Here is a 12,186-nt window from a genome sequence, read left to right on the forward strand (position 1 = left end):
GTCACTAAGGCCCCAGGCTACATCAGCTTCTTGCTATCACAGACCCTTGCATTTGTACATAGTCCCACTGCAGTCTGTGGGAATCCTCACAGGGACAGAGGTCTGCTAGTGTATTGCAGTGCAGGGTTGAAGACCTTCTATCATTTCATGTATCAAGTGCACCTTTGTTCTGTTTTGATTACTTTGTTTACAATGACTGATTTTGCTGTGAGCCAGAATGACTTGTTTTATATTCTTTTAAAAGATGTTTTATTATGGACACTGGATTTATGCTTCCTTTCAAAATGTTAAAATTGCATTGAAAATGTGTTGAAGTTAAATAAATTATTTTTTAGATAAAATTCGGGACATACATATGGTATTGACACTTCTGTGAAAACTATCAGTGTTTTTCTGTAATGAAAATTGTAGACTATAGAGGTATGTCAGGAACCAGTTGAAAAAATTGTCTGATGGAATTTAGTATTGTCTTATGGAGTTGAGGCTATCTGCAGTTCAGATACAAACACCATAATTAATTTTTGTTACTGGATTCAGTATTCATATTTAAAACACTCGGCTTTATGTTGTCCTGTTCTGGACATCCCAGCAAACTTTATATAAACATTTATTATTTAAAAAAAATATTACACTGGCAAGTTACTGTTAAATTGTTTTACGTTCATACTGGTATGGCACACCTAAGAGTGTCTTCACGCCTATAAAAAGTGCCTGCAGTATAAATACAAAATCTGCACTGCAGTTTCTTTGAGGTTCAAGGATTATTGCATTAATTTCCTATTCACAATACCAAAGGAGTTGTACATTTTCAAACAATAGCAACCTAGATTGTTGTTTAGATGCTTCAAGGTTTCTCTGTGTTGCAACAAATTGGCAAAATAGCCTGCCACAGCAGTGCAATCTCTTCGTTTATAAAACATGTACAACAACAAACAAGAATTGAAATTGGCAGCTTCATGGGTTAAACTTTTTGATATGACCAGGACTGCATGAATAAAGTGTCATCATCTGTAAGGAAAAACCAGATTGCTCCATGTTTTAGAAACAAATATGCACAAAAGATAAAAGTAAGTAATGAAGTCTTTGTGCATAACTTTGACAGCTTTTTCAGGGTTTAGAAAATAAACAGAACCTTGAATCTCTGTGGGTTAGTGCTGCAGTTCCTGCTTGTGTTAATGGGACCTGCCTAGCTAATGTGCCACCATTATTTTGATGCTGTATCTCAGAGCTTGGTTTTCCAGGCAATTGCTAGTCCAGGTCAAAGGAAAGTCCAGGTCAGCCTTGCGTTCACTAAACTGATGTTTAACCATAATGTAAAAAATTGATTCCAGTTTGTTGCTCTCTTTAGCTTTACTGATGAGCCAATAGTAAAGTATCAGTTCTTAAAGTAGTTTCTTTACATCTCTGTGGAATGCCCTACATCCAACAATGTGTGAACCTCCACAAACTGTATAACATGCAATTTTAGATATTCCTACAGTACGTTGCAACAGTGGACAGGAAAAATTAACAGTCAATCAAATGTATTATGGAAATTAATTTTAAACTTTTTGCTGCTAACACCTTCCACAAAAGTGGTGGTATTCTCAACTCAAGCACTGCATGGTGATGAAGTGTCTGGTGCAAATTAATGGGCTTCTGCTTCATTCTCAGTCAGGAGCTCCTCTGGCTGGTCATTATTGCAGTGGAACTGCAATGAACCTGTGGGTCTCAGTCATTCTTGTTAACATTCTGAATTTGTATTTGAACAAACATTACGTTTATCATTTTTTTTTGTGAATGTTGTGTTGGCTTCTGCAGTTTGCCTATGGATAGGTAAACCCAATTTACTCATAATACCTGTAGCTGTGGAATGCTGGTTTTAGCATATCACGTTGATTAGCCCTTTCTGCTCAGATTTTGGGGACTTTACTTTGTACTCCTGTGATATGGTAAGTGTGTGATGGTGAGGGAAAGAGGAGGGGCACTGTTGACATTGGGAGATCTCATCTAGAAAATGAGATCTTGTCTTCCCTAATGCTGCTGGACCTTTCCTGGCTGCGTGATAACTGCAGTCTTCCTAGGTCATACTTGGAGAGCTGTGAATGCTTGTTTGTATTTGTATATTTTTTAAATAAATATTCTGTTGGCATATTTCTCTATTTCATGCACCAGTCTAGAGAAGCCAATCAAGTTGAGTGCAGATTCCTGACTTGGTTGTGGTTTCACTATATTCTATTTTTGTTTAGCTTAGTATTGTCAGAAATCCAGATAGCATTTACAACAATATGGTTTACAATTATACACACTCAGATTAAAATGTTGTAAACGCATTTTGTTGTTGTTGTCGCTCTAATGTACTAAAAGTGACATTTAAAAAAATCTGATTTACCTTTAATTAGTTGTTAACCATATATTTACCTTGTGTATTTCACTTTCTAAACAATTTCATTTTTGGCTGTCTTATCTCAGCAGGATGCTGGAGTTATATGGGTTGCAGAGGAATGTTGTCTCTCCCCCCCCCCCCCCAAAAAAAAAAAAAAAGCTAGTTTCAATAGAAAATGTGAACATTTAAAGCTACATGTTGGCTTATATTGTTAATTTTTAGCCCTTTGACCACTAGGTCACCTCTTCTAATTCAGTCTGTATCAGTAGTGTTCAAAAGTGAAAGCTTGAATATAACAATAAAAGTCTCTACACTTCAGGGAAACTGTATTTTACGGTCATCTATCAAAGATATCATTAATGATTTTTAGTATAGTGGAAGTAAGAATAGAATGTAACTTTGTGGTGGTGCTCAGATGCAGGGATTGGCATCTTCATACATTTCTGTAATAAATAATGCTGCTCCTTCTCAAGATATTTCAAAGCATGTTAGAATGTAATAAGGTACCCTTACTAACCTGATCAATTCCCAGGTGAATGTTCTTTTGAGACTAACTAATATCCATGGTTTTAGTGAAGCTACATGGGATACTAGTAAAATATAGCCCAAGACTGACATTCTCAAAGAAGCCAACAAGGCTCTCCTTTTTGCAAAAGTCTTTCAGTAATTATCAAAGACAAAAAATTGGATCAGCAACATCCACTACTGAGTCTAGTGACATTTCTGTGGAGATCTTAGAGATACAATAATTATGTAGCTCATTATATTGCATGTCACTAGGATCTGAGCACCAAACAGGTATGTCGTAGTCTGAGACTTGTGATGTGGGTCCTAAAAATACCTTAGATAAATGTAATAGTGATTCAGTGAGAAAAGCTTTCTTCCCAGAAGATTCCAAAGCACTTTATAAACTTATCTGTGTATGAATCGCTTCACCTATCGCTGAAATTGCAGCCACTTCTTGCAGCCACAGCAATACTATATAAGAGTTTAGGGCACGAAGTTAAGCATATTTGCCATTAAATTAGGATAACATTTCTCATGGGATCTACTAGCCTAATCCACTTTAGATTATACTGTTTTCCTGGTACATAGTTTTCATTTTCCAAAGGGGGAACACTTATTTAATTTGTTTAAATACTGTTCCTATTTGGACGTTATTGTAGTTTAAGCATTTTGTCTCTAGTTTGTGTCACTGACAAGTTCTGTTTACATGATCTTTGTTCAAACTATTTTTTTTAATAGCGCCGAAAAGTCTTTCCTGTTAAGCCTTAAATAATTTAGCTACATTCTTCTTGATCCTTTGGCTGAGATCCAGTGTAGTATCAGTTTATTGTTTATTACATCCTCTATCTGGATATTGAATTCTGTACTTGCAGGAGGTGGACTCTGAGTTAATACAACAGCAGTAGTTGGAGATGCAAGAGACCTATCTTGCTTAAAAGAAATACTTATACGCTTCACTCAGACTGCTGAACGTCCTCACTTCCAGCTCTTTTCGAGATTGTTCTTTTACTTGGGTGAGTTACCTCCAACCTCCTTTTTAGCCCTTCAGTGCCACTTCTGTGGCAGCCAGAGGGCTGCTGTGGAGAAATACAGTTCTCTTTGCATCAGGGGTGGAAGATAATCTCTCAAGAGTAATCCTGTTTTAGGGTTAAGATTTGAGGTGGAGTCCTCCATTTATGGCCTCTCATTATTCCAGCATTTGACTAGCACCAGGGGTTATTCTTTCAGTGCAATATAATCCAGATGCTACTTTGTATTACTATATTCATTTTGAAAGCACCCACTAAAGTTTTGCAAAGGAGAGGGGATAGGAAAGTGTGTGGGTATTAACTATAGTGATGATGAATTCAAAGACTCTGGAGGAGGGAGCTACTGATGTGTAAGCTCTGTGGGAGGAGAACAGTTGTTGGGCATAGAAGTCGGTTGCGTGTAGTCTTTCTGTTAAGCAAAAGTCCCTGCTGCTGCACTCTGTACTGGAAGGTAATACACCAGATGAACAGGTTGTCCCAAATAGGCAGAGTGCATGATAAAATCAAGGTCTATTTCATGTAGATGTACCCACAAAAAGGAATTATTTGAAAGCTTTTGAAAAACTTAAGATTTCTACCAGTAACTTCTAAATTAGTAGATGTAATTGTAGGTTAATGTATCCAAACAAAAAAACCCAACACTCCACATCCTGTTATGCTGTCTTTAAAAAACACTTTTTCTTGGAAATTTAATCATTGTGAAATCTGCTCTGTTGGCTGCTCTGGGGGTTGAATCCTGTTTAACCATGGAGCTGATGCATTAAACCAAGTAGCAATGCAAGGTTCCCCCTGCCAAAGTGTATAAGCTTTGAGCTTAAGGGGCCACGTGTGGGGGTTCAGTATCTGTTGTCCATGCTGTTCTTGGATTCTGCTGAGAGTGGTAACAGGAATCTAATTAATGCCAACTACTCACTAAATGATTTCATTTAAATCACTGAACAGCCATCAGTTTGTAATTTTCAAAAGATGCTAATACTTATATAGGCTGGATTAGAATTGGTGACCTCATGGTCAAAAAGAATCTGTTGTGCAATCTAAATGTACCATTGGTCTAATGAAATGACTTTAATCAGTTGGACACAATCTGATTGGCATAATCTTCCCATAGATTAAATATTAGTTGGTTTCTCTGCTTTGTCGTAGAAAGATTATACTACTAACATACTATGCAGAATACAGATGCATTTAAATCCCAATTTCTAAACATCAAATGTCCTCGTAAGAGAGAGATGAAAAATTGCCTGCCTCATGTTTTTTATTCATACAAATATGTTGCAGTCTGTAGTGTAAACCTCTCTCCAGTGTTTTACATCCCTATTTCTGCTCTGATTTCCTAGCGTTGAAAGTTAGTATAGTGCTTTTTAAGGGAGAAAAGACCTTTTATTCACGTTAAAGTAGTTCTTAGTGACTCCTGAACTGAGCGAGTTGGCTGGTTGTGAATTATATATAGTTGATTAGTGATATGTCTTATACACGTTTCAAGCTGATGCTGTAGCTTAATTTTGCTGAGATCCTTTGGTAGGATTTAAATGTGGCCAGAACGTCAGTGAGGCTCAAAATTCCTTTTGGATGCTCCAGAGCAGGTATTTTCTTGGATCATTGTCTAGAGAATACTATGGGTAGCCAATCATGTAATTTATAAGACGTGTCATCAAAGAGAGATTTCAGTCTCTCTTCCTGACCGAACTCTAATCCAAAAATTCTTGGTCTTTGTTACTCTTAGACATAATTGAAGGAAAAGTCTTTTAAAAAACTTGCTTCTGTTCATCCCTTAATTTTCCTCTAGTGAAGCAAAGGGCATCTTCTAAATATAACTCACCTTTAAATGTGGTCATTGCTGATTTAAAGAGTAGAGATACAAAGCGCTGTTCACACTGGTGCTTTTCATCTGTGAAACTTTTGTCGTCTGTGTGTGTGTGTTTTTTTAACATCCCTGAAGGACAAAAGTTTTGCCAACGAAGTGCCAGTGTAGACATACTCTAAGAGGAGGTTGGTGAGTCAGTGTCAGTTAAGGAAAAATGTTAATGAGTGTGTTTTTAGCTGGTAGTTAATCTTTCTAGAACCCTAACTGGAAGTTACCTCAGAAGGAATTTTTGTGAAAGTGGGTGTGAACATAGGCATGAGTGTGGTTTTAGATGTGTTAGGAACACAGGAATTACCGCAGGTCCCAGTTAGTCTAGGAAAATAGAAATTCCTTAGTGGATGGTTAAAGACCTGCCCATAAGGGAAGTTTCTTCCTAATCCTCATCAGTTAGTGATTGGCTCAAGCTTTGAACAAAAAGGGTGTATCGTCTCTTAACTGTTGTAACTGCAACCCTTGTCAACTAAGATTATGCATGTGTACAAATTTAACAGGATAAACTAACAACTCTCTCCACTCACCGCTAGAACATCTTCACAAACCCCAGTATAGGAATATTTGGTTTAACTTTCCGTAAAAATGTTAACTGAATTTGTATAGTGAACAGTTTCATAGATTCATAGACTATTCATAGATCTGTATAACACAGGCCATAGAAGTTCTCCCGGTAATTCCAGCATCAAACCTATAATTTCTGGTTGAGCTAGAGCAGTATGTCCAAAGTGTGGGTTGTGACCCCCCAGGGGTTGCAAAAGGGCACCAGGGGCTTGTGAGACATGCGTGATGCACAGTGATAGGTGGCTGTGTGCACCACCCCTGCCAGCCACTGCTGCCTTGACATGCTGCGCAGTGAGAGGCATGTGCGTCATCAGCATGCTCATTCTTACTCCTGAGGGAATTCTGCACCAAAAAATTAAATATTCTGCACACAGTATTTTAAAATGCTGCAAATTTTATTTGTCAAAATAACACAATATAATCACACCATTTTCAATTATTTGCTGATAAGTATTTTGAAATAAATTACCAAATGGTAATTGTGGTGTGATTATATTGTTGTGTTTCTGTGTCATTTTGACCATTAAAATATGCAGAACTTTGCAGAATTTTAAATGTGTTAATTTTTCGCTGCAGAATTCCCAGGGTTCTGTGTGGCGCAATCTGGGTGTGGGGGGGTCTGGGTGCAGGACAGGAATCTGGGTGCACAGGGGCTTGGTGCGGGGTTCTGGGTAAAGGGGGAATTGGACTCTGCAAGGGGGGGGTGAGGTGATGGGGTGAAGTGGGGCTTGGTGGTGTGGAGGGTCAGGGTACAGCTGGTTGGGACTCAGTGGTGTGGGGGGCTCCTGATTCGGAGGGAGCTTGGTGTGGGGGTGTTCCAGGTGCACAGGTGGGGGGAGTCACTGTACAGGGAGCTGCTCCCCCTGTCCTCCCAACTTCTGTGCATCCGAACCCCCCTGCACCAACACCCCCTTCCCACTGAGCTCAGCCCCGCCCCCCTCGCACCTGGGAACCACACTGCTCCTCCCCCCCCCCCCCCCCCCGTGCAGAGTTTCCTGCAGCCAGGGGATGTTTCTGGAGCTTGATCTGACCCAGCCCCAGCTGCTCCATGCAGGGAAGAGGGAGGGGGAACTCCATCTCTGTCCTCCCCCTCCCCTCTCCCCTCCCCTCCAAAGCTGGGACCGACATCCCTGGGTGGCCAGGGCATCCCCAGCCCCCTCTCCCTCCCAGTGATTTACCTCTTCCCCTGGCTGCCTGAAGAGGTGCATCTGAGCTGCGGGGAGGGGTGAGTGAGCGCTGGTGCAGCTTCTTTGCTTCCCCACAGAAACCATTTTCTGCAAGGAAATAAAGCGATTCTGCGGGGGGCGTTTTTCTGCTGCACCACAGTTGCGCACGGTTTCCCCAGGAGTATCATTCTGCAGCATAATGAGGTGGTGGCGGCTGGCAGGAATGGGACTTGCAGTTGACCCCATGGGCAGGAGATGGGGGAGCTAACCTGATCCTGAGGGGGTTGATTTGTCTTGAGACCTGAGCCGAACAAGACACTTGTAGTTGGATCCCATCAGGCTTTGGGTTTGGTTTCAGGGCTCTATCTCAGGCCCCTGGGTGTCCTGTGAACAGAGATGAGCCCAATGTGGGTTGCAGCATGAAAAAGTTTGGGAACCACTGAGCTACAGCATCTCTTTTAGAAAGACTGCCAAATTTAATGTATGAATATATCTTCCTTTTGCTAATCCTGTCCTGGGAAATATTCAGTGTTCAGTCTTGTGGCTGATGTGCAGTTTACTTGTCTCAAGGAATCACAGTTGTAGGGTCTTAATGATCAGAGAATAATGAATCTTGCTGCATAGCATTCTGGCATTAGGTTGCTCCTCTAAGTTGTGTAATTACAGTGGTAACTTTACGCATGACTGATCTCACCATGAAGTAAAACTGAGCATGGGAAGAGTCCGTCTAATCTGTGGATGTGGAGTTGACGAGTACGTTTTTGCTATGTAAGTGGCGAAGTTACTTTTTCTCGTAGCTGCTTTGTCGTTACATCTCTCTACTAGTTCCTGAGGAGGAAGGGTTTTTTTTTTTTTTTAAGTCTGTCATGGAAAATATTGAATAAGTTATCTGGATATGTTCCTTTGGGAGGATGAGAATGAAACTTGGGCAAGAAAATGGGCAGATCCTTATTGTGAAATGTATGGCATGGGATCTTTAATGTAATTACAGACCAGAAAAAAATCTTGTGTGAAAAGGCATTTGGGATCTCCATCCTCCCAACACAGACATGCACATACCGTGGTACTTTGTTTATTTACCTCAAAATGACTAAAATGACCTTACTGGGTAGCAAGCCAGTATTTCAAACATGAGGTTTAACCCATTAAGGCATTCTCTCCAACTAAGCATTAAAATGGTTTAAATTTAAATTTATTTTCTTAAATAGGGAAGAAGGCTAATCTGTGAGCATGTAATATTTCATTCAACTTTTTTCCCTCTGTGTTTGAAGTGGCTGTAAAACTGTCTCCTATCTTATGAGGTAAAGATAGTGTTATTACTACTATGTGATGGACCTGGGCATGTCGATGTAGGTACTCCAAGGGAAGCCGAGGGTTGGCTTGTTCTATCTGAACTTGGCTGAGATGGTTGCTGAATTTCCTTTCTGTATCTTCAGGGGGGAACTTATCCTCTCTGGTTTGTGGTTCCAAAGACTTGGAGGGCAGGAGGCATCTGGGAGAGGAATGTGGCCTACTTTGAGTGGCGCCAAGGTGAACATTTTAATGGCAAGATAACTTATTTTCTGTCTTGGTTTATCCACCTCAGCCCTGAAATCAGTTCTTACCACGTGTTGTTTAAAGTCTAGTGGCATGGAAAAATGCTCCTTCCATTGGTTAGAGCTCTTTGGTTTTCTCACCAGCTGGAGTGGAATAATTAGCATCTATTTGCTATAATTGTGCTACTGTGTATTTTAAAAAAGCCAACAGCCAGGGCCTGGTAACTTCCAGGGCATGTATCAGTGCTCATCTATTTTCCCAGGCTTTTCTGGGGAGAGGGAAAGTTTGAATAAGATTTTTAAGGAGAAGGAAGAGAAGAAACATACATTGGTGGATTTGGAAGGTCTTTCTATGACCCTTCTAGCCTGTTGAATTTATAGTGGTTGTATGGTACCTGGATAGGCACTTCTGCAAAGGTTAATAAGCATCATAGTTTCAGCCTTCTAATGATTTGTGTTAGCTTTTTCTGATCTGATATTTAGAACGATTATTCTAACACTGAATTTGTTTGGTCCACAGTTTGACCTGTTCAAAACTCCTGCAGCTGCCAGTTTCTTCTGTTTCAAATATCTTGAGAAACACATGTAACTCTTGGAAAAAATTAGTCATTCCCCTCTGCTGGCTGAAGAGAAGCAGTTAAGTTAAAAAGCCTGTGCACAGAAATGTGTGGACAGTGTCACTGAAACTGGTATACAAAGGACTGTTCTTATTTTAGTTTCACTACAAATGTGTGGTGAGAGATAATTTCCATTTTCAAACTTCTAGGTGGATATTACAAATAATGAGATTAAGTTATTTATTTGTTGTTTTACTGAAAATAGGTGTCTGAGGCTTGTATGTAAAGTAGCTTTTCATCTTTAGAACCCTATCTGGCTATTGGACGAAGGTTCCTAACCATCATAGGAGTGAAGTTCTGGAACAGCCTTCCAAGGGAAGCAGTGGGGGGCAAAAGACATATCTGGCTTCAAGACTAAGCTTGATAAGTTTATGGAGGAGATGATATGATGGGATAGCCTAATTTTGGCAATTAATTGATCTTCGATTATTAGCGGTAGATGTGCACAATGGCCTGTGATGGGATGTTGGATGGGGTGGGATCGGAGTTACTACAGAGAATTCTTTCTTGGGTGTCTGGCTGGTGAGTCTTGCCCACGTGCTCAGGGTTTAGTTGATCGCCATCTTTGGGGTCAGGAAGGAATTTTCCTCCAGGGCAGATTGGCAGAGGCCATGGGGGTTTTTCGTCTTCCTCTGCAGCATGGGGCACGGGTAACTAGCTGGAGGATTCTATGCACCTTGAAGTCTTTAAACCACGATTTGAGGACTTCAGTAGCTCAGACATAAGTTAGGGGTTTGGTACATGAGTTGATGGGTGAGATTCTGTGGCCTGCATTGTGCAGGAGGTCAGACTAGATGATCACAGTGGTCCCTTCTGACCTTAAAATCTATGATTCTATGATTATACATTATTGATCACCCTGATTATCTGTGTGCATGAGTTCTGAATTTTATTACATTTTTGAATGTAAATTAAATTGGGCAAACCCATACAAATCGCTAGTAGATTATTGTTAACATTAGAAAACTACCACATAATTTGGCACACTTTAGTCTTGATTTTTCCATGCAGAGAACAGAAGGGTCAGGGTGTTACACAGCTGGTGAAGAGTCGGATGCATTGGGGGTACACTGTGTGCAGGGTAATGTTGACTGTATAAGAGGGTATCTAGTGAAACTGGAGGTATGAAAGTTGGTTATATTCTTGGTAGCTCTGTTTCTCCTTAACTGTTTTAATTGTTTAATTCTTTTCCTTTGATTTACACTAATTACTTATTTTTTCTCCCTTTCCTTTTAGGCCCTATGAGAGAAAGGGAAAGCTAAGGATGCTGGAGCAGAACAATGGATTTCTCTTTCTCTTTCATGCAAGGGATCATGGGAAACACAATTCAGCAACCACCTCAGCTCATTGACTCAGCCAACATCCGCCAGGAGGATGCCTTTGATGCCAGCAGTGACATCGCTGAAGATGGTGGTCAGACACCATATGAAACTGCCCTGCAACAAGGCTTTCAGTACCCTACTCCAACGACAGAGGATCTTCCACCGATCACTAATGGCTATCCACCTACAATCAATATGTATGAACCTCAAGCCAAATACCAGACATACAGTCAGTATCCCAATGGTTCAGCTAATGGCTTTGGTGCAGTTAGAAACTTTAGTCCCTCAGAATATTACCAAATGGAAAACTCTAACGTGAGGCCACATGAAGTTCTGGAAAAACCTTCCCTTCCACAACCCCCACCGCCACCACCTCCTTCAGTACCACAAACGGTGATTCCAAAGAAGACTGGTTCACCAGAAATCAAATTAAAGATAACCAAAACTATCCAGAATGGCAGGGAGTTGTTCGAGTCCTCTCTGTGTGGGGACCTTTTGAATGAAGTACAGGCAAGTGAGTATGCTAAGATGAAACATGAAGGGAGAAAGGAGAAGAGGAAAAAAAGTAGCAAGCATGACTCTTCCCGATCAGAAGAACGCAAGTCACACAAAATTCCAAAACTAGAACCAGAGGAACAAAATGTAAGTGGAATAACAGTTTCATCTTTTTGTGATTTATTAATAGGGAATTCCTTTTTTGCAGCTTTATATTATTAGTTGTTTATGTACTTAAAAGGCATTGTGAGGCTGTAGTTCACTGTCTGACACAGTATGCAATGATCAGAATTGTTTAGCAATTGTCTACTATGGCTCAGATGCAAAGCTTATGTATCAGAGAGGAATAGTGGAAAGAATTATGAGTAGTAGTATTTAGATTGCAGTAGTGCTCAGAATTGGGTGCTTTCCAAACATAGAGGAGAACACAGTCCCTGCCCATAAAAGTATATTATCAAAAGATTCTTGAATTCTCTTTTTTCAAAATGTGATTTACTGGGGTTTTGTGGCGTTTGAAGTATTCATCGTTAGTGCTCATAGAAACTTAGCGAAATTTTACTTATTTCTAAGAGGCACCTAAAAACATGTTATAACTATCTAAGTATACTGCTTTCTATACAACACTTAAACCACATGCTTTAACTGACAGTTGCTATTGAAATCAATTTTAATAACTATGGTGGATTGTATGATACCAAATAACGAAGAGGTGGCTGTATCTTGTGTACATAC

General features: G+C 40.1%; 1 protein-coding gene across 2 annotated transcripts in view; it reads left to right on the forward strand.

The window, feature by feature from the left end:
• The window catches only part of NSD3 (nuclear receptor binding SET domain protein 3), a 63,233-nt gene that overhangs the window by 2,895 nt on the left and 48,152 nt on the right, over positions 1-12,186 (forward strand). For both annotated transcript variants that reach the window (XM_074940221.1, XM_074940222.1), the window contains exon 2: positions 10,874-11,601. In XM_074940221.1, the coding sequence (XP_074796322.1) occupies positions 10,918-11,601 (684 nt within the window). In that variant the 5' untranslated portion in view covers positions 10,874-10,917. The remainder of the gene's footprint in view (positions 1-10,873; positions 11,602-12,186) is intronic.

This window comes from Natator depressus, chromosome 26 (genome assembly GCF_965152275.1).
Source record: "Natator depressus isolate rNatDep1 chromosome 26, rNatDep2.hap1, whole genome shotgun sequence".
In the NCBI taxonomy this organism is placed as follows: Eukaryota; Metazoa; Chordata; order Testudines; family Cheloniidae; genus Natator; species Natator depressus.